The sequence below is a fragment of the Balaenoptera musculus genome, chromosome 13 (genome assembly GCF_009873245.2).
Source record: "Balaenoptera musculus isolate JJ_BM4_2016_0621 chromosome 13, mBalMus1.pri.v3, whole genome shotgun sequence".
Classification (NCBI taxonomy): domain Eukaryota; kingdom Metazoa; phylum Chordata; class Mammalia; order Artiodactyla; family Balaenopteridae; genus Balaenoptera; species Balaenoptera musculus.
In genome coordinates, this window is record NC_045797.1 from 2,012,375 (window position 1) to 2,034,374 (window position 22,000).

General features: G+C 51.1%; 1 protein-coding gene across 1 annotated transcript; it reads right to left on the reverse strand.

Annotated features, from left to right (window-relative positions):
- Nucleotides 1-409: 409 nt before the first annotated feature.
- On the reverse strand, nucleotides 410-8,559 carry ECRG4 (ECRG4 augurin precursor). The gene is made up of 4 exons (XM_036872394.1): nucleotides 8,063-8,559; nucleotides 6,130-6,177; nucleotides 3,863-4,020; nucleotides 410-1,271 (listed from the first exon to the last, which is right to left on the reverse strand). Exons 1-4 carry the CDS (start codon nucleotides 8,256-8,258, stop codon nucleotides 1,113-1,115), a joined length of 561 nt encoding a protein of 186 aa, XP_036728289.1. The 5' UTR covers nucleotides 8,259-8,559; the 3' UTR covers nucleotides 410-1,112.
- Between the last annotated feature and the right edge of the window lie 13,441 nt (nucleotides 8,560-22,000).

The window sequence follows — 22,000 nt, forward strand, 5'->3', positions numbered from 1 at the left end:
TGGACGTAGAGGGTGGGATGGTTGTACGACAAGGTGAATGTACTTAATGCCACTGACCTATACATCTAAAACTGCTTAAAATGATGGATTTTATGTTGTGTACATTTTACCACAAAGTTTTAAAAGTTGTAAGGATTCCAAAGGATTGTCCACAAACACTGGTCTCCTGATGCTGGTAGGTACTTCCCACCAAACCCAGGGGTTTATCATCTGCAGCTTGTGAATGAGGATGTGTTTCAGAGACTATATGCAAAATCACATACCATTTTTCTGAGAAAGCTTCCATCAGGCTGTCAGAGGGTCTGTGACCCACACGACTTCAAGAGCCATTCTGAGGGCCCCTCCCCTCTGCAGGTGTCACCTCCCCACTTTCCTCCCCTCCCTCTACCCACCCCCAGGACACTTTGCTCTTTCATTCACTCAGATTGTTTAAACATGATGCAATGTATATTCGTAAATCTTTCTTGAACTCATTAGACAAGGTTTAATTTTTTAAGACAAGTGAGGCTCTGAAATCAACCAAACTTCAGTGTTTTTTCTATTACCCTTTTTCTCCTGCCTGACAATATTAAACAGGTCCACCTCTGGCTCGGGATGTGGAACAGCAAATTTGCAAACCCATGTGGATGCTTAATCCCCCAAACCGTGTTCTGTGACCTTAAATTAATTTCCAGCTAAATTTTCTTGCTTTTTTATTCTTAATTTGGCATTTAGTGTGGACTGAATTCTAATACATTGAAGACCCCTGCTCGGTCCCATGGTCTGGGGTGGTGGGAATTCTTGGAGAGGTAACACTTCAGATAGCAGAGGGGAGGTGCCTCTGAGAAGTTGCTTCAACCTCAGAAACATGCAGGGAAGGAAAACTCTCGCCAGCTCAAGTTTCATCCAAATGAACTCTGAGACTTTTTAACAAAATGCTTTTATTTCTATTTTTAAATGAAATGCATTGTTAGGTACTTGCATGAAACCTCGAAAGGCATTTACGTTCTTTGCTTTAACTCTTCCTTTGTGGCCACAGAAAGCGGGTAGGAAAGGTGAACCGAGACCAGGCGCAGCAGACACAGCCCGGGCATCGTGCGGAGCCTGCGGCCCCGAGCCCGCCTGAGTGACGGTCAGTAGTCGTCGTAGTTGACGCTGGCTCCGTGCCTGAAGCCGTCGGGGCTCCAGGGACCGATCTCAGCATCCTCATCGTGGTGGCGCTGGTGGTAATCGTAGTAGTCGTGCCCATTCCGACCTCTGTTTAGCCAATAGGTGATGTCATCCTCAAATTTCTGCAGGAAAAGAGGATGAGAGGGGATGAACGTAAGGACACCGTTTCCCAGAGAACATCTTACTGACGCTGTTTCTCTGGGATTTTTCTTCAACGAGGAACAACCCCTCCTAAGAATAACTCCTGCCACGAGGACCTACTGTACAGCACAGGGAGGAATTATATTCCATATCTTGTAATAACTTATAATGGAAAAGAATCTGAAAAAGAATATATGTAGAACCGAATCACTTTGCTGTATACCTGAAACTAACACCACATTGTAAATCAGCTCTACTTCAATAGAAAACAATAAATAATCGTTTTTTAAAAAGAATAGCTTCTGGCTACAGCATCCCTGGGCCAGAGGTCAATACTAACCAGCTGGAGAACACTGCTGAAAGCTTTTTCCCCCAAAGGAGTACACACCCCTACCCTTGAACACGTCTGTCTGTGAGTTCTAAATATACCCCAGACTTCAACAGTTTTCTCTTTTTCAGTAAAGAAAATGGACATCTGCCCAACACAGTAACAGCTGGGCCTGTCCCCAGGCGCTGGGCATCTGATGTGGCAGACACTGACCCCCTCCCCGTCCCGCCCGGGCTTCGTAAACGTGCTGCATGAAACCACATTGCAGCCTCGGGGCAGGGAATTTGGGCACGTCTGGTGGTGACACTCTCACACCTGTCGTGTTGTTCAGACAGGCCTGGATGCAGTGATTCAGGCCACAAACGCTTACTACGTGGGCACGATTCAACCCTCATCCCCGTCTACTCACTGGGCCTGGGGCTCCAGCCTCCTCTGACCCTCCCCCAGTCCCTGCCTTGAAAAGGAAACAGCTTGCTTGTCTCACAATACTGCAGTTTTTCCCATAGTGAAGTAGTCCCGTTCCTTGGTTTTTCTCATTTTATAATCTTGTTTGAGGTTTTGGCTTCACATATTTTTTTCCCAAACAACTTGTAAAATATTTTATGAATACAGAAATAATGCAGACACATTTAACAAATGTGTATGTGAGAGGGAGACAAAGAAAAAGGGAGATATTTCCATTGCCAAAGGCAACCACTACTGACATTTGGATGCATTTCCTTCTAGTGTCTTCTATGCATCATATTTAGTTATTATACTCTTACTTGATCCCCATTTTTATTCTGGTTTTGTCACCGGTCATTATTTTAGCCATTTCCCCATGTCAAACTCTTAACACCCATTTTCTTGAACTGCAAATACAGATAATCAAGGAAATGCAAATTACTAAAATATGATATGGCATTTTCATCTATCAAAGAAGTAAATTGATTTGTTTTAAAATTTCTTCAATGGCAATACCAGATGCTGCTGAAGATTTGAGAATAGTGGGGCTCTCACGCATGACTTATGGGAAGATGAAATTTGCTGGTACTTAACGACCCTGACGTGTGATTCTATCTTTTGGCCCAGTAACTCCACTGGACAAAGTGATACTAAGTAAGGAGAAAACTACACACGAAGATGCAAATAACAGTACCTGCCTTTTGGGTTGTTGTGAAGGTTAGGTAATTCATATAAGTATGAGACCCGTGTCTGGCACAGTTTGGCTATAGGTGCTTAGTGATTTGCACAGCAAAAAAATTATATTTGAGTAGCCAAAAGATAATTAGGGAACAACTGGTATATCCAACGGTTAGGACTGGGAAGGAAATTATACAGCTACGGGATTGCATGCTATGCAGCCATGAAAAACGATGTTTCTGAAGAGTTTACTTTTGTTCGCCTCTTGCAGTATTTTGTATACACCCTCCATTCACAATATGAGCCATGAGCCCGTTTGGAAAAACCCTTCCAGCTCCCCCCTGGGAGATGCCACCCTCCGTCCACTCCCTGGCTGGGGCAGTGAGCTGTGCTCTCCACATCAGGCCTCACTCAGCACAGCCCTGCCCATCACCCTGCAGACCCGCTCCGGGCCAGCGGAATCTCACACCTTAACTCCGCTGCTGGCTGACCTGTACCTGGTCCCCGGCTGGGAGTCGGTGATGAGAAGCAGTCTTTTTCCTTAATTTGGTGAATATGTCCATTCACGCTACCTGGACACATGAACCGAACCGTACTTCCTGCAAATGCATTGACAAATTTTCCCAGAAACATCTGCAAAGGCCCATCTCTCTTTAAAAGTCGCTTTGCATCTCTTTCCATTATCCTCATGGGGCTTTGCATCGATCTTGCTGTTTCTGACATTTTTTTGGAGGCAAAGTTGAAAATGTTTTGGGAGGTGGTGAGTTATTTTTAAGGACACCCAGACAAAACTGACCAGATACATTAAAAGAGTCCCTAAGAAAACCAGATTCTCGATGAATTTAAGTCCCAGCCACTTTGGGCGGGGATGTCTCTGGAAGTCTGCTTCCAAAACCTGATGGGAGAGATTCCCATCTGGGCACAGTGGGATAGAAAATTCCAGCTAATACCCTTATGCCTGACGGTCATGTGGTCCAATGCCTGGCAGCTCTTGGCATAGAATGGGGGCTCTGACTTCAGGGCAAATAACAGAACTTCATTCTCTGTGCCCGTTTCCCCAAAGCAGGCCTCCCCACGCCCGTCCTGCCGGGCAGGAAGCCAGGCTCCAGCCAGAACACCCACCGCTTCGTCGAAGCCCAAGTACAGGAAGTGCTGGTACCACTGCTGCACCTCGGGCCGCGTGCGGTCCCACAGCTGCCGCTTGAGCCGCCTCAGGCCGCTCAGGAACTCCTTGGCTCTGCTCTCCGGGACGGCCACCGGGGTCGTAGGGGGAGCAGGGGCTGAAACGAGGGGTTCCCCACCCCCAAGTACAGAGAATGATTCCTTTCCTCATTGGGGTGAATTGCTCTTCTCCATCCCCCTCCCCGTCCCCACCTGGCAGGAGGTGGTGTTCACTGGCACATCCTTCCTGCAGGGCGCGGGTGCTGTGTGGGCTCCTGCCGTCTGTCCCGGGCTCCGGGGTAGCGAGCCCTGCTTTCCAGGCACAGCCACGTAACAGGCCCGGGGCGGGAACCGAACTCAGCTCCTCCTCTGCAGCCCCTCGCCAGGCCCAGACCCCAGGCCCCAGGCCCTGGGCAGGGGCTGGTGCTCCCCCTGGGCTCTGCCGTGGGGAAACCATCGGGTGTCCGGTGCCGCTGGGCGTGTGTGCCTTGTCTGCACACACACGAGCGCGCTGGGATTGCTTAGGGGGCCAGGGGAGAAAGAGCCGGAGCAGGGGTCTGAGCAGGCCGGCCAGCGAGCCCAGCGGTACAGCAAGTCCTCAAGTCAGGCCGCAGGGACACGAGGCACCCCCTCGGCCACCGTCTCTGGGCCTCACAGTGTGACCATGAACGCTTCGACTGTCTCTTGATGGGGGTGACCCTCGCTTTCCCACGGCTTCCCCGGACGCCTTTCCATCGTGGGCTCAGCTGCAGAAAAGGCCCCGCTTCTGCAGATGTGCTCGGGGAAGTGCTGTGCCGCTGGGCCGGCCCTGCTGTCCGGCTCTGAGCCTCTGTGCCTTCATCTGCAACACGGGACTGAAGGGCCCGCCTCCCGTTATGGAGGCTGCGCAGGAAAAGGAAGTCAAGTGCCCTTGTGTCCCTTGGTCACGTGGATAAATATCAGCACATTTGTGTTTTCACCTCCTGTCCACCTGTGCCTTTCCCTCAGGGCCTGTTACACTGATCTGTACACAGTAGGTGCTCAATATGTGTTTCTTGGCTTGAGCTGAATAAAAGCTGAGGATGTACACGGAGGAGTCATGATCATCTTGGCCGTTAGCTCTCCAGTCCCCCTTAGACAGGTGGCCTAGCCAGGGCCCCCGTCACCCCTGGTGTCCTCGGGAGATGGCTGTCCAGCACAGGGAGGGGCCATCTGAGGGCCCTGGGAGGTCGGGGGTGGACCAGGGCCTTGGGAGCAGCCGGAAGAGCTGCAGAAGATGCTGGGAGCTCCCCCAGGAGCCTCTCCCCCGAGAGGGGCCGTGTGTGCTCAACAGGTGTGTGTGTGGCGGGGGGGGGGGGTCCCTGCGGGGCCACCTGGGAAGCAGGTGCATAAGCGCTGGGGCCCCCCATTGGGGAGCAGACTTCAGCCTCCTGGAGCACCCGTTAATCCAGGGGAAAGAATAAGTAGTTAAAAGTTCACCTCAGAAGTGTAGTCTTGGGAGGAGATATGGGGATGTACGTATATGTAGAGCTGATTCACTTTGTTGTACAGCAGAAACTAACACACCACTGTAAAGAAATTATATTCCAATAAAGATGTGAAAAAAAAAACAAAGAAATGTAGTCTTCATTCTAAGAGATGAATAACTTGCTAATTTCCAGGTGAAGACGAAAGTTCTGCGGGAGAATGGCTTTCACAAGCCCACACAATGATCGAACTGATTACAGTGGGCCCAGAACTCACCTGTGTGGCTCCCAGACAGTTCTGTTTCTACGACATTTTGCTGCGTTACCATATCTATCTGAGGTGTGTTCTTCACAACAGGTGTCAGTAACAAAACGGTCTTTCTGTTTAACCCTCCCCCAAGAGCTAGTTGGATACGGAGGACGCCCACAATACCGCTCTGTGCTGCCCCAGAACCGAGGCTGTGTGTGCTCTCAATTCAGGTACGTGCTCTAAGGGGTATCACGATTCTAAAATAAACAGCCTTCAATTAACACTACAGCTCTGTTCCTTTTATTTCTGAGTCCACACTGACAGCTGTCAGAAAAGCATTAACTGGCAATAATATTTACCTGATGAAATACCGCACCACATCCCCACAGGACGAGCCCTTCAGATCTGCTAACCTTCTAAGGAGTAAACATTTTTGATTTTCCAAACACACGCCTCAAGTGAGCACATCAACATCGCTGTTTCATTGCAGCCTGGTTAAGAATGCAACCCTTATCTGTGTGGGCTATATTTACCTTCCCCTTTCTGAAGCATCAGCTTGAGTTTGTTTCCACTTATGCCACCTAAAGGAATGAAAATGGAAATCATTTCAGGGTTGCACTGCGCCCTTAAATTTCTCACATGCAAAAATCCACATTGGAAAAAATCACTTCATACCCCTATGTTGCTTTAGCAACTTGGTAGTATTACATTATTTAATGCTTGTTGCATTTCCTGTTGTGTAGAAAAAGCAATTCAGGCTGCCTGTGGCTCAAACTAGTGACAAGGACCATGGCTGAGCAGGGCACTTTGAGCTACTTGAGACCATCTGAGCTGTTCTCTAGGAAAAGTGACATTGTCCTTTGATCCCTTCTGTCATAATATTCGGGCAGCCACCTGTCACATGCACCTGCCTGCAGACTTAACTTTTCATGGTGCAGTCGATCAACTAGTGTCCCCCCAAATTCATACCCACCCAGAACTTCCGAATGTGAACTTATCTGGAAACAGCGTCTTTGCAGACGTACTGAGTTAAGGACCTCAAGGTGATATGATGCCGGGTTTAAGGTGGGCTCTAAATCCAGTGACCGGTGGTGTCCTTATAAGAGGTGAGGCCACAGGGAAGGCAGCCGTGGGAAGACAGAGGCAGAAGTGGAGGTTCTCCACCACAAGCCAAGGAATGGGCCTTAGTGCTCTAAAAGCTCAGCCCCGTTTTGTAACTTGCCCTGATTGTCTTAAAATCAGGCACTATTTGTACCATTTATTGTTTTTATTCAGATCTAAAAGTGTTTCTACACTCTACAAAACGATTTTCATTTGGTGTCCTAAGAACTTTCACATTCCAGCTCAATGATGATAATATTTTAACTGATTCCTATCACTGCATTCTCGGTATAAACGAAATAAAATACAAGTTCTGAAAAGGACTGGCTTACAGCGGTTGCCCACTTGCTGTGTTCAGATGTGCTTCTTAAAATGGGAGGAACAAAGAGGGAGGTGATAAAGCACGTGATGGGGAGTGATGGACTGGCCCCCCATGTGGTCCTAAACTAGAACAGCCGTCACCCTCCCCCCACCCCCCTCCCAGGGCTCCTGCTGCCCCCCCCCCCTGCCCGGTGTTGGGCGTTCCCTACTTGTGCTGAACACCCAAAAGGCCGAAGCTGAGCACCAAGGGGGTCCTGCCTTTCCACCGCACCGTGCGGCTGCTTTGCGGGGGAAGATGCGCCAGCCTCAGGGTGTTGGGCGAGTCACCTCCCGCCTTCCAGCCTCAGCATCTTCGCCGCAGACCTGGGTCATGACCCCTGCCTCTCAGAGCCCCGAGCCTCAAGGGCGCCCCTTGCCGGCCTGAGCCGGGAAGGACGGTAGGAGGGGAGGTAGCAGTGTCAGGGCAAACCCTCTGATTTCAGGTCGCCCTTCTGCGGTGGGGATGTGGGCTCCCAGGGTTCAAAAGTCCACACCCCGAACCCGCCGCATTTCCGGCGTGCGTGTGAATGCGCGCATTCTGTAGGGAACGGAACCGGGTTTTCAACCCATTCACGGAGGGCTCCAAGAAGTCGAGAAAGTTAAGCCTTTCTCGCTTGAGAACTTCTCCCCAGCTGGGAGGTGAGGCCTGCTCGCAGCTCTGCAGACCTGGAACTTGACCGAGCCAAAGCGCCGGGAAGGGAACGCCTGGTAGGCCCTCTGGGGATGGCCCTTCGGCTCCGCTCTGCCCTGGGCGCACCACCCGCCTACAGCGCCCACCGCGCCTGGCCCTTCGCGTTCAGCCCGAGGCTTCTCCGCCTCCTTTTCCAAGCTTGCCGCGCACATCGGAGACCCTGCCCTTGACCCAAGCACGCCACTTCCCACCGCGCAAGGGCAGAACCTAGGACCCCCTGTCAAACCTTGGCCCTTGCCCGGGGTCACGGTGGGTGCCTAGGCCCCCACGCCCTCACCGAGCCTCTCCCCGGCGCCCTGGCATCGCCCCCTTACCTGGGCCCACGCACAGCAGCAGGAGCAGCGCCAGCGCTGGCATGACCAGGGCGGCGGGCCGCGCGGAGGAGGCGGCCATGGCTCCACGGAGTGCGCAGGAGGGAGATGCGGGCGCCTCGGCTGCCGCCGCGCGGGGAGGGTCGACCAGGCGCGGAGGCACCAGGCGCGGGGGACTGCGCACGGGAGGACCGCGCATAGGGATACTGGGCGGGCGGGCGGTCCCTGCGTCCCTGCGTCCCTGCCGGGGCGGGACCCGCCGGGCGGGCGCTGTGCCTTCAGCTCCCGGGCCAAGCGTCCGTGCCAAGCCACCGCGCCCCTCTCTCCGGCCGCGGCTCCTCCAAGCCCACGGGGGGTCCGGGTGCGGGGGCCGCCAAGGACGGCGGGCGAGGGGCAAGCGAGGTCCAGCCGCCCCGGGAGGGGCCGCGGCATCCAGAGAGGGGAGGCCTCCGCCCGGGAAGGACTGAGGATGGTGTGCCGGTCCCCGCTCAGGCCGCCGGCTCTCGCGCCTACCTGCCCCGCCTCCGGTTCGCGGCGCCGCTCCCCCCCGCGCCGTGCGCCCCGGCCTCCCCAGCCCGCTCCCTCCCGCGCAGGCCTTTGCAATGTCCTGGATTACGGATGCCTTTGGCGGTTCTGTGCTTCGTGCTGTTTTGAACGTCTCCACACTCTGGGTTCAGAGCTGCGTTCCAGGAAAATATCTCACTCCAGACGACCCCGATAGACGAGGCTTTTAGTATCCAGGAGCCGGTGAGCCCATTTGGTATTCTCAGGACGTCTTTCCCCCTCGTGCGCCCCGGATCCACGCACACTGAAGCGGTACCGCCGTGAGGCCCGGCGAGAACCGAGTGTGCCTTCTCCGGCCGCGGGCCTGTTCGCACACGAGGACTCTTCGCAGGCAGGGCGGCTGCTGAGAAGTGACCTCTCTAGGCCTGTCTACACCGCGGCCGCTTCCCTTTTTAAACCTTTGCACCCTGACCCAGCTCTCCGCGTGATGCGGTTGGCGCTCTGCAGCCAGAAAGAAGCGCGTGTACGTTGAGCCAGCAAAGGCCAAAGGCCAAAGGACCAAAGGGAAGGCGAGAAGGGGCTCTAAGACAACCCCAAGCCTTGGGCTCACAGGCTTCCCGAGGCGCCAGAGAGAATCCGGAAGATAACCTCATACTTGAAATGCTGGCAGGCAACTGCTTCTAAACCCCGGGGAGCTGGGGAGCTGGGGAGCTGGGGCAGGATGAGAAAAAGCAAAGCCATACCTGTACTTCTGCCCAAGGACAAGACGTTTATCGTGAGGAGGAAGACCCAAGCAAAGGACTGGCTTAGAACAGGTGTGGAAGATATTAACCGTAATCTCTCCCTTATCTGTGAAGGTCTCCCGGCTCAATCCAATCTCCAACAGCATTTGCTTCTCCTGTAACACTGAAATTCTCCTCTTAACCAGGGTCCGATCAGAACCCAGTCGTGTTGCCTCTAAGGACAGTAGCCATCTCCTTGAGGAGTTTTCTTTTTCCCTCTCGTGGAAACAGGCCTTCATTTCACACCCTCCCACTGACAGTTAAAACGCACGTGGCGATTTTACTTTTTGTTAATTCCAAGATTCCAAGAGGGAAAAAAAAAAAGTCTGCTTTAATCAGCTCATGCAGTTGTAGGATTTGAAGGTAAAGTAAATATTGAATCCTAATTTTTTATTAGCCTATATTAAAAAAAAACCCCTCAATTGCTGTTTTAATGTAGAATTGGTTAGACAGATCAAGGATCCCACAGGAAATTATTTCACAAGAATTGTCAATAAGGTGAGAAGAACACATCCTGAGGACTTGGCCCTGCTTCCTCTCCACAGGGAGGGGATGGAGGTGAGGTCATTCACCAGCACCCTCAGAACTGCTCAGGTGACATCCTTGGGGCCGGGGAGTGGCAGCCTGGGCCCCAGCAGGGCAACGGTGAAGTTGCCAGAAGTGGATACTGTTGCTGAGTCTTCTTCCTGAGCTAAGCTTACACGTCCAACAAGAAGACAAAACTGGTGACCGTTCGACGTAAAGGACCCATCTGGTAACCACATAAGGCTTTGACGTCCACTTGTCTGTTTACACTCTTTACGAAACAAGAATGGTTTCCAGGAGATTTCACAGTTCCCGGGTAAGTGGAACATTACACACCCTAAATAAGGGCTGAATTCTCCATCTCTGCCATTAATAGAGACAGTCCCTTCATGTCAACTTTTTATTGAAATGTAACATAATATAGAAAAGTGCGGAGATCAAATATACAACATAGTGATGGAGAAACCATGTTACTAGCCCTCTGGGAGCCCCTGTGTCCCTCCCAGTCCCCCCTCACCCCACATAGAAGTTTAGTTTGAGGCAATCCTCTTTTAAAAACACTTCGTTGGTATTTTATTTTCATTTCCTTAAAACGAACAAAACTCAACATACAAAGACTTTTGATCACCGGTAGGAAGATACTAATGATAAAAAGAAGGATTAAAGGGGTCAGATTCATGACTATCAATTGAATCCAATTTGATTCAGTATCAATATCTGTTTCTCAAATGCTCAGTGGACATCCCTGTAGACAACCTTCCAGAGTGAAATGTCTTTGGCTCCCGTGTTTGTGTGCCTTGCACATTGTTAGTAATATTTATTGCCGTGAATAAAGGCACACAGAGCATTGCGTCTGCCTGTCCCAGCCTTTTGTCCGTTTCCATCCATGCCAGGTCTCTGGTTGCTTGGGTCCTACTCACTGGGGTTTCTCTCTGTCTCTCTCCTGCACAAACATGGGAGGGTTCACTTGTAAGGAGGGCATGGGAGGGAAGGTGACCATGATGGGGCCCAGGGCCATTACTGCCGCTTCAGTGAGAGGTTCGAGGTGTGATGAAACCCCCCATGTTTATTCACAGGAAAACAGCCCTGGGTCAGTAGCAGGACCAACCCCCTGCCTTCCTGGGGGCTGCCAAGCTCAGGTGCCCGGCTGGAGATGCTGTGCCAGTTCCGACGTCCAGCTTCCTTTCCATTTGTTTACTTGTTCACCTGTATTTACTTTTAAAAGGAGACACTGTGAAAAGTCCTTTTCTTCCTGTTTACTTAAATTCGCCATCCCCTTTCTCCCTCTGCTAATGCTGGTCTAGTCCTTATTCCTTCTTCCACCGTTTCTCGGACTCGGTCTAAAAATCCCAAGGTGCTTGTTCAGGCAGGTTCCTGGGCCACATTCCCTGGAATTGCGATCCACTTGGTCTGGAGTGAAGCTTGGGGCGCTGCGTTTTCGGGGGGATGCTGACGCGAGCGGTGCCCAGGGTGCTCCCCGGCTCTCCACCAACACTCACCTGCTGCCCTCAGCGCCCACTCCGCCGCGGCTGTCCACTGACACGCCCACATGTGGCCTGTCCGGCAGGAGGGGCCCGGCGCAGGTCCTGCAGCGAGGCTCTGGGCTCCCAGAGAGAGTATCCCAAGATCAGCTGTTCCAAAAGATAAGAAGAGGAAGCTGCCAGCACCTTAAGGTCTTGGCCTGGAAGCTGACCTGAGTTAATGCCACCATATTCGCTTGATGGAAGCAGTCACAGAGCCCACCATCCAGGGGGCCTTCAGGGGGAGGGCCAAAGGTCCCATTTCTGAGTGGGGGGGGGGACGTCAAAGGTTGTGTGGCTGTCTTTAACCCACTGCACTCAGTCACCTTTCAAGGTCAAGCTTAGATGCTGCCTGCTCCAGGAAGTCCTTCTTGCTTCCCGCTTTGGGCCGGGAGCATATTTTCCTCTGAATTCCTCCAGGCCTATGTTCCCCCTGAAGGTTTCCCCATTCTACCTTATTTTTCTTTGAGCTCCTCCAATCGTTTGTTCCCTTTTTTATGACCCCATAAAACTGACACCCAATAAATACGGCGTGAATGAATAAATGTTGCCATCTAAAAGTGACTCTGTAGTTACACAGATCTTGTATAAATGAGATCATTTCATATGTCGTTTTTAAGTTTGATATTAGAAAAGTGCGTGTTATAGCTAACGAAAACTCATAGCAGCCCAGGAATAGTAATAAGGGAGGAGCCCTGAGTAGAGACCCTCCCCGAAGGCCAGCGTAGAAACTGCTGACATTGCAGGACTGGCAACTGCAGGCTTCATCTTCATGCTCAGCAGCGGGTCCTCAAAACTCCTTTCCTGTTTATTAAGCAAATTCCCACGTTGGAATTTTAATAACTTTTGCCATTTCAAATAACTAACTGAAGCCAAAGGCAGGGAAAGCAGGAGAGTTTCCGTTCAGCCTAAAAAAATAATGAGAGGCACAAAGTCCTTTTTATGCACGGCCCTGCTCATGGAAGGCTCGGTGAGCAGGGCTCTGGGAGGGGCCAGGGACCCACAGACAAACGAGGTCTTAGTGATGTGACCCTGAAGGCAGACATGGCCCTTAGTGATGGGGTCCTGCAGGCAGACGCTGTCCTTACTGCAGGTGAGCGTAGATCCCTAGCCCCGGGTATAGAGACAGCCAACGTCTTAAAGCAATGGTCTTCGGATCCCTAAGGGGCCTCTGGTGAAAAGAGATGATTCTACTGAAACAGACTCGGACGTTAAATGGGGCCAGTTTCCAGTCTCTCCATACCTTAAAATTTCCAGCATTTTAACCAAAACTATCCTGAAAGCTGAGGAGACCCCAGAGACTCAGAGTAGACTGCTGCGGTTGAAGGTAGCGTAGCTGCCCGCAGTAGAACAAGCCCCTGTGAACTCTGCCTGAAGTCCTTTGCCCTGTGGGGCAGGGAGCACGCAGATTCTCAGCATAAAACCCAGGGCAGCGGCTCCACCACCTGGACGCAAAGGATGGTATAATAGTTGGGGCTCTGCTGCTCCAGGCCTGAGGGGTCCCAGCCTCGGGCACCAAGGCCAAGGCCAGAGGGCTGCTGTCAGAGCCAGGTCCTGGCTCCACGCTGGGCGGCCAGGAACCGGATGAGGCCTGCCGTCGCCTGGCACAGATGGGGCCACGGTACCGACAGGGCCACAAGCACTGCCGTGATTCTTCCTTAATGAATGACTCAAAGTAGCCCTTTCAACTTTGACAGAGACCTTGAATCCCAAAGAGGTGGGAGGGGGTCTTGCCGTGGTCCCGCTCCTGCAGTCATGGGTCATCAGGGACGGAGCCCGGCTGGGGGTCTCTTCGGGGCTGCCCGATTAGAGCACCAGCACCCACTTGGTCCACGGAGCTCCCCCAGATTGCTGGGGCTGTTGTAATTGCCTTTTGTTTCTGGTGTTGTTTCGTTTCATTGTACATTGATGTTGTGAATTACTGAGTGCAGAATTTTAAGACAGCGGTGTGGGTAGAGTGAAAGTGTGATTCAAACCAGCTCCCTCCAGCCCCGACGTGAGCATCCAAGATTCAGTCCTTCTGCTAAGGCAGTGTACTTCCAAGACTCTCCACTCAAATACAAATACGTGTGAGGGGGTGATAACAGTGCAATATCCTCCCTTCACGGAGATGGAGAGCTGCAGCGGTACCATCACGGGCACGCATTCTGTCCACTCCAAGGATGCGGGCACCTGTTAGGTACAAAGGGTGGCCCAGGGATGCAAAGCCTACAGCTAAATGGTGCTTTCAGATTTCCAAGTCCTCCCCAGGTCCTGCAGGGCGGGCAGGAGCGCCCCCCCCCCCCCCACTTTACAGATTAGGAACCCGGGGCGTCAGAGGTTGTGACGTGCCCGTCAGCAGTTTGCTGATCCAGCCCGGTGCTCTTCCATTCTTTTGGTCTGTTGGCATCCTCAGGTGGCCCAGAGGCAAGACGCCGTGCTGCGTGCCGTCCGCGGGCAAGTGTGAAGTCCGATTCTGGTCCTCAGGGTGCTGTCCATCTGGTGGGGGAAGCAGGACATACATAGCAAAGTGTCAGGAGCAGCAGACCGTAGTTAGATTTTGCACCTGTTTGAAAGCTGTCTCAGAACTGGCATTTTAAGGGCCCCAAACAGTCAAGATTACTATCATTAGAAACAAGAATGATACAGCTTTATATAAGTGATTGATGGTTTGTAAACACCTTCACATAGAGTTCATTATTTCAAACTCGTGGTTCAGAGGTGAGGTCATTCTTTTCTGCCAAAACCTGTCTCTTCATCTTAAGATTCTGCTCAAGAATCTTGTCTCACCTGAGATATTTAGGCAGGAAATTTCCTTTTATCTTTGATGGGTATAATGCTTATTTAGATCATCTTAGCATGCTAGTTTCCAATCGTTTAGGTATTTCCGTTGCGACATTTAGTCTTTGCTCTATTTCTTCTCCCACGTGTGTGCATGTGTGTGCGTGCGTGCGTGCGTTACGCGGGGAGGGAGGTATTTTTAAGTCATTTTTCGTGTTGCATCAGTCAGACCCTCCAGCTTGGGATGTGTGCCCCTGAGTCACTGTTTACAGCCTCCTCAGGACCTCATCCGTGGAGGACTGCCTGCAGTTGCAGGAAAGGGGTGGGGAGGCCCTGGGCGCTGGGGCGGCTCCAGGACTCGGGTGGAGGGTTTTGTCACAGAGAGGGACCCCAGTGGCCCTTTTCCACTAGTCTTGTCTCTACTTGAAAGGTCCTGGGAGCAGGGGAGCTCTGCCCCAGGCAGGGGTGACAGCAGTCACAAGGCGTGGCCGCACGACGACACCCACCCCCATCCCAGACCACGGTGGGTGAGCGCAGTGACCTTCCCTCCATCTGGTAGCCCCAGGGCACCAGTCAGTGAAGTAAAGAATTTATCGGAGCCCCACTCCCTATCATTGCAACCTCTGAGTTACCTTTATTTTAATTTTTGTATTGAAGTACAGTTGATTCACCACGTGGTGTTAGTTTCTGGTGTACAGCAAAGTGATTCAGTTATACACACATACATATATATATATTCTTTTTCATTATGGTTTATTATAGGATTTTGAGTAGAGTTCCCTGTGCTCTACAGTGGGTCCTTGTTGTTTATCTATTTTATATACAATAGTTTGTATCTGCTGCAGCAACACGCGTGGACCTAGAGGTGATCATCCTAAGTGAACTAAGTCAGACAAAGACAAATACCTGCTGAGTTACTTACATATAACTTTCCCCAGCCATCCCAAGCCTAAAAACGGAGGCTAATAACACCTGCGTTCTCTCATGACTGCACAGGGGTGCAACTGAAGCAGAAGCAACAGCACATAGTTCAAGTGTGCAGTTCAAAGAGTTCTGACGAAAGTATACAGCTGTGTAGGCAGCACACAGTCACGGTAAAGAATGTTCCCCTCACCCCAGTGTGGTCCCTGTGCTGCCCCCAGCCTCCCCCTCCCCTGCCCTCTGGCCACCACTGACCTGCTTTCCACCACAAAACACGTGGATCTGACTTTTCTAGAATCCACGCGAATGGAAGCCTGCAGTACACACTGCATCAGGCTCCTTTCACGAAGCGTCGTGCTTTTAACTTGTCCGTGTTGTTTTGTGTGTCAGGACTGTGTTCCTTTGCATTTGTGAGATTTATATATGTGTGGGTTGGAATATTCCTTGCTGTTTTTGGTTTTCAACCAATGAAATGATGACCATGTCAGTGGGATATTGCATAAAAGACCGTAGAAAGCCTGGACCAACCAGAACTGGCGCTGCAGCCCAGACCAGGATGAAGCCCCATCTCGCCACGTGCAGGGAAGCGCTGCCCCGTCTGACACTGACGCTCCTCTTTCTACCTGCCTCTACCAACAACTCCCTGCCGCGCTCCAAACAGGTGTGCCCTCCTCCGAGGTGACCCGCTCTCCACGTGTCGGTTGGTGACCCCAGGCGTGGACAGTGGATTCCAGTCCCTTCCCTGGGACACTTGGATGTGTGTCAGGGGCAGCACGGCTCAGTGTGGCCCAGGCTCTGCTGGGGGATATGGGGAGCAACAGCTGGGCCCGTGCCCGCCACGTGCAGAGCGTGTCCACAGCAGTGGAGGGAGGACGGGGATGAGACACGGGCACCCAGAGCTCCACCGGGTCCACCACCTGCCCAGGCCTCCGTGATGCCCCGCAATCTTCCCAACAAATCCAAGTCCTGGCTTTAGTGAGCTCAATAGGACTTTGTCACGTTAGACCCAAAGTGGCCTGATACACAGAAATTTCCAGAGACAGGCGGCTCCTGGCTCACCACGGACCCTGAAATGGTGTGAAAGCGACAGTGCCTGCCCCAAAGAGAGTTCTCTGTTAGGGTTCATGTTGTTGCACTTGGGCCAAAACCATGCACTCCCTTCTTACACCCACCAGGCTGGCAGCTGAGGGGGTTCGTATGCTCTGACTCGCAGGCAGTGCTGGAAGCTGCCGGGCAGGGAAGGGAGCCCAGAGCATTAAAAAGAAGCAACAAGTTCCGTGCTGTGTGACCACCTAGAGGGGTGGGATAGGGAGGGTGGGAGGGAGACGCAAGAGGGAGGAGATATGGGGATATATGTATACATAGAGCTGATTCACTTTGTTATACAGCAGCAACTAACACAACACTGTAAAGCAATTATACTCCAATAAAGATGTTAAAAAAAAAAAAAGAAGAAGAAGCAACAAGGCTCCCACCTGAATGGTGGGGCATTCGTGTGATTTAACATTAAAGCACTTTGTGCCCATGGGAGGGGGGCGTCTTTCTAGCATCTGTCCTCCTGCCCCTCGCATACACCCAGCCCCGGGTTGTCAAGATTGGACTTGGATGTAATTAGCAGTTCCAACTCCTCTAAGGCCCCATGTATACGCAGCCCATGGTGATTATACCAAGCATTTTGGTTTCTTATAATAGTCGCTTCTTATACTGATCAAGTCCCGTTTTGCACAGCATGAAAAAGGGCCAGAAGCATTCAGATACTCTGCAAGAAAATAAAATTCCAGAGGTTAAATGTTTCCTTACAATCCAAAGTGGCTCAAAGAATATATTGGTAAAATTTTTCAAGTTCACAGTTTTGAAGATCCTTAAGGGTGGGGGACATGCCTGCCTCTGGTGTTGGAGGGAGACTTAAAATAAATACCTTTGGTGGAATTTAAAAGCATCTCTGTTTAAAAGAGTCTGCTTCAATGCCATGGAAGTCTACTACATAATTAACTGAATATTTAGTTGGCCCAAGATTAATTGTCAAACATTTTGGTGAAAAGGACTTCAATTAAGTACTACTGACTATGGATGCAAGTGAAACTATTTTTACAAAGCTTAGATGCACTTTTTTTTTTCTGGGTCAGCTTTTGTTTCTTCATCAAAATTCCTGATGATGGCAAACATGTGAGGAGCCTGATAAAGAAGATACAGTTGTTCATAATCTGACCTGTACGTCCAATTCTACTACCAACAAGACAATGCCTTTCACTTCCTCCAAACACATTTGATGTTCAAAGAGTTGGGAGATGACTTAAACATCAATGATTAAAGTTATCCCAGCTATGCTTTACAGATAACCCATCTCCCTGCCTGTAGGAATGGGAGAACTTAAAGTTTGTTCTTTGATAGAATCAACTCCAGATCAAACAAGAATGGCAGAATCTTTCGAATGTAAAACAGCCACTTTCCAGGACTACTCTCTTAAGCTCTCAAATATACTGTTAGAGGGACCACGCTCATTCACAGAAGTCGCTTGTGTTTTGGTAAATGCTGTGGGTCTGACTGTCCTCTGAATCCACTATCAGGACGGAAGTGGCAAAAATGAAGGAGACGATGGAGAAGGTCCAGGGAACAGCGGTCCCCCCGTGACCCTTCCCCTCCCGGTGCTGAAACGCCCACCGGGGTTGTTTCCTTGGGCTTCTTGTCCGCTGACCCTTCCTCTCCCACATGACAGGGTAGCTGGAGGGCCACAGGCCCCATCACTGTAGGTCATCCCCCTTTAAGACCACTGGTTGTCCAAGGTGCAATCAGATCTTGGAATAACTGGCCGGAGACTAGCTCATCTTGGCCAGGGGCTGGGGCGGGTTGCCCAGAAAGGACCTTGCCCAGGCCCGGTTAGGAGCTGCACTGGGGAGCTGATTCTGTATCTGGAGGGTCAAGAAACAAGGGTGTCATGGGTGGAGGAGAGCTTGGATGTGTGGGTAGGGTGGCCCCACATACCCTTCTCCAGGACCAGCTCAGGGGAGATAGACGCAGAGGACCTGTGATGAAGACCGGTGAATAAATAAATCCAGCCAAACTCAAACCTTGTCAACAAGGTAGTATCTGGAGCCAAGAGACAAAAAACCACAAAAACAACCAAAGCAGAGACTCAAAGGGAGGAAAATGGGAACAGGAATACAATCAATAAATAAACACTGGGTGGTAGGATGCGTGTCGTCAAAACCCCAGTTGGGGCGTGAACCAAAACACACGGTGACCTTCACTGCTGCGGGCAAAGCCCAAACGTGGTGAGGGTCAGGGGTAGGGGTGGGCTTCAGCCTGACTCTTGTTACTACGGGGACTTAGTGTAGGAACTGTAGTGCCTGCCACGGTGAAAACTCCACTCCACACACACACGCACACACACACACACCAAAAACCCCACAACAACAACCGTAATAAGAACACGTTTTACGGGATGAAAATAAACACTACAGACTCGTGCTGGGAAGTGGATGCTGCCTGTTAGAGAGAGATGCTCTTCCCGTAAGTCTTTTAAGGAGTTTAAAGCAATTGTCACGTGCAAAGATGTCAGTTTGCACATTTTTTGAGTTTGGTTGTGCACATCACAACTTATCCGCTGCTGTACAAAGGGATAAAGAAACAGAAGGTAAATTTTAAGAATCATTGCGGATTTCGTGTTTTGAATCGCCTAGCGAGGACACAGGAGGCCGAGCGGGAGGCCCTGAGATGTTCCAGGTGAGAGATGATGGAGGTGGACGAAGGTGGTGTTGGAAGGGGCAGAGAGCTGTGTGCAGAATTCAGAAGACATTCAGGGTGGAGAATGGACAAGACTGGGTGATGGGTTGTGGAGGATGGGATGGCGAGAGGGGCAAGAGGGGCTCTGCATTTCTGACTCAGCGACCTGGCAGATCTGTTGAATCTGAAAGACCCACGACACACCCAGCGGGAGTGCCCAGCGGGCAACTGAACATCCACGGCAGGTCTGGAGCTCATGTGAGAGACCGGGCTGGAGATGGTTTGGGAGTGTCAGTGTATGGGGGTCTCTGATTCCACAGAAGTGGAGAGCTTCACTCAGGAAAATGGGCTGAAGTGGAAAGGTGAGTGCCTAGGATAGAACCTACAGGGAAACTGACATTTAAGGGCACATCCAAAGAGAAACCTAGAAATGAGATGGAGGTGGAGAGGGTTTGGCTGCTTTTTAAAATTTAGGTACTCCTGGAAAGGACAAATTATTAAATTCCTAACCCTTCAGTATAAAGTAGTGTATCAACTTTTTCCTGAGAGGAAAATGCATGAACACCTCAATTACTAAAACAGAGAGGTCTCCAGAGACAAAGTCTGAGTGCTGGATCTCCTGCCTACTCGTAATGGGACAGCAGCCAAAACTTTGCTCATCTGTAAAGTGGGAACCCTCCTAAGCCTGCTTACCCCCAGGGCTGTGGAGAGAAAGGGGGTTATAGGAAAACTCTACCCATGATCTCTGATCCTCTCATTGCTCTGTGTGTGTGTGTGTGTGTGTGTCCTAGTGCTGCTGTAATAAATTACCGCAAACTTGGTGGCTTAATTCAACACACATTTATTCTTTTACAGTTCTGGAGGCCAGAAGTCTGCAATTCATTTCACTGGTTCAAAATCAAAGTGTGGGCAGGGCCACGCTCCCTCCAGAGGCTCAGGGGAGGATCCGTTTCCTTGCCTTTCACAGCATCTAGAGCTGCGTTCCTTGAGTTCATTGGCTCCCGGCTCAATTTTCCATCATCCAATCCAGCAACATAGCATCTATGCTCTTCTGTGTCAAACCTCCCTCTGAGTCTCTCTTATAAGGACCCTTGAAATCACACCGGGCCCACCCCAGGGATCCAGGACAATCTCCCATCTCAAGATCCCTGACTTAATCACACTGCAAAGTCTCTTTTGCCAGATAAGAGAACATTCACAGGATCCAGAGCTTAGGGCAAGGACGTGTTTGGGGACCATTATTCAGCCGACCACACCGTGTGTGCTCTGTGGGATGCAGGCGGGGGAGGAGGGGCGGTGCTGGGATGGGGAGGGGGCCAGCCACATCTCAAGGCAAATCCAGCCTGATGGTCCCAGGTCCCGCTATGTCTACATGGGGGGTCGGCAAGGATGGGGGGGGGGCGAGAGTCACACGCTCGGGTCTGAACCCGAGACCGGCGATTCTCCGAGTGTGGTCCCGGGAACTTGGGAATGCACAATTTGGACCACACCCCGGACCCCCTGAGACAGAAACTCTGAGGTGCTGAGTGAGTCCTGCCGAGGATTCAGATGCTGGCTCAGGTCTGACCAGGGCCCGGAAGGAGGGGTGAGGCCAGCTTCTCAGCGCTGTGCTCAGCTCAGCAAAACCATGCAGAGCTTTAAAAAAATGACATTCGAATCAGAACCTGAGGGGGGAGGCCCTGGCAGTGGGTTAAGTTCCCAGGTGATGCTAAAGTGCCCCCCTCCTAGTGCAGGGTCCCTACCACACAACCTGGCCTTGTGGGGAGAAATAGGGGTTCCTAAATCAGCACTTCTCAAACTTGAGGGGGGTCAGAATCTCCGGAGGGCTTGCTCAGACTCAGATTCCCGCCCCTCCGCACCCCGAGAGCGGAGTCAGCAGGTCTGGGTGGGGCCCGAGATTGGGCATTTCTGACGAGTTTCCAGGTGATGCCGACAGCGCTGGTCCGGGGCCTCACGTGGAGAATCTATGCACTAATGTGTGATTTTAATACCAGCAGCCCGCCCCAAACACGTCTCCCAGACCAAGCTAAGACCACTGAGCCTAAAAGCCTTAGAAATCAATTTATGAGATACTTTTCCCTGTTTTTGCTTTAGAGTAGACGGCACTGGAACTTAACTGTCGAAATTATGGTGTTTGTGACTTAAAGGAGGGGAACGAAATAGGGTGGAAATGGAGTTTAAGGGGAAAGTGAGGGGAGAAGGACATTAAACACAGGTGGGATGGAGGAAGAATGTTCAAAATGACACTAACGGGCTTTTCGAATGGCCAGCACCTGACGGCGGTATGTGAGCGTGTGTGTCTGTGCACGTCTGTGTGTCGGTGCCAGAGCACTGATTTAGTGAATAAATCCTCCAGCGTTCAGAGACAGCTCTCGACTTCTAATTATGAAGGGATAATTTTCAGTTTGGGTCAACAACGTAAGACAGTATCTGTCCAGACACCATCTGGGGGTCCTGCCTGCTCCCCTGACATCTCCGTCCATCACCCTGAAACCCTCAGTTCCAGGCCTCGGTAGTTCAGGCCCCTCCGGAAGATTCCTGTTAGTCTCCAGGGAACTTGAGTCACTGTAGATCCTGAAAAGGGCTGAAAACCTTTGACTTCCTTCATTCCTCTTTTTTCACCCCAACGGGAAACTTAGCCCTTTCACCAGTGTTCCATTAAAAATGTAAAAATTCACTCCCACCAAGACTTTTTGTGGAAGACTCGGGGGCCAAGGAAGCTTCCTTGTGCCTCATCGCAATTCCCCACACCCCCCTGCCCCGGGCCGCTTCACCTGCCTTCTCTCCCACCTCTTGCCTTGATTGTCTCATGAGCAGAATACATCCTTGTGCAAACACATCCCCCTTCCCCTCTCACACCTGAGGATTCAGCTGTGGTCCTCTGGAGCCGAGAGACCCACCCTCGATTACAAAAGCCGTCATCAAAACATCTCTTTCAAACAAATCATTAGATTTCTGATCAAATTTTGAGGAATTCTGGTGAACAGTAATGTTCTCTGCTTTAGTAGGAATATTAGCTATATTCATCCATTCCGTTTGCAATAAACTTTACATTTTAGAATCACTTTAGATGTAAAGTAAGTGGAACGCTAGCATGGAGAATTGCTGTATGCCTCACACCCGATTCCCCTTGTTAACATCTTACGCTACTGGGGTATATTTTTCACAATCAGTGAACCAACAGTGATGCATTATTATTACTATGT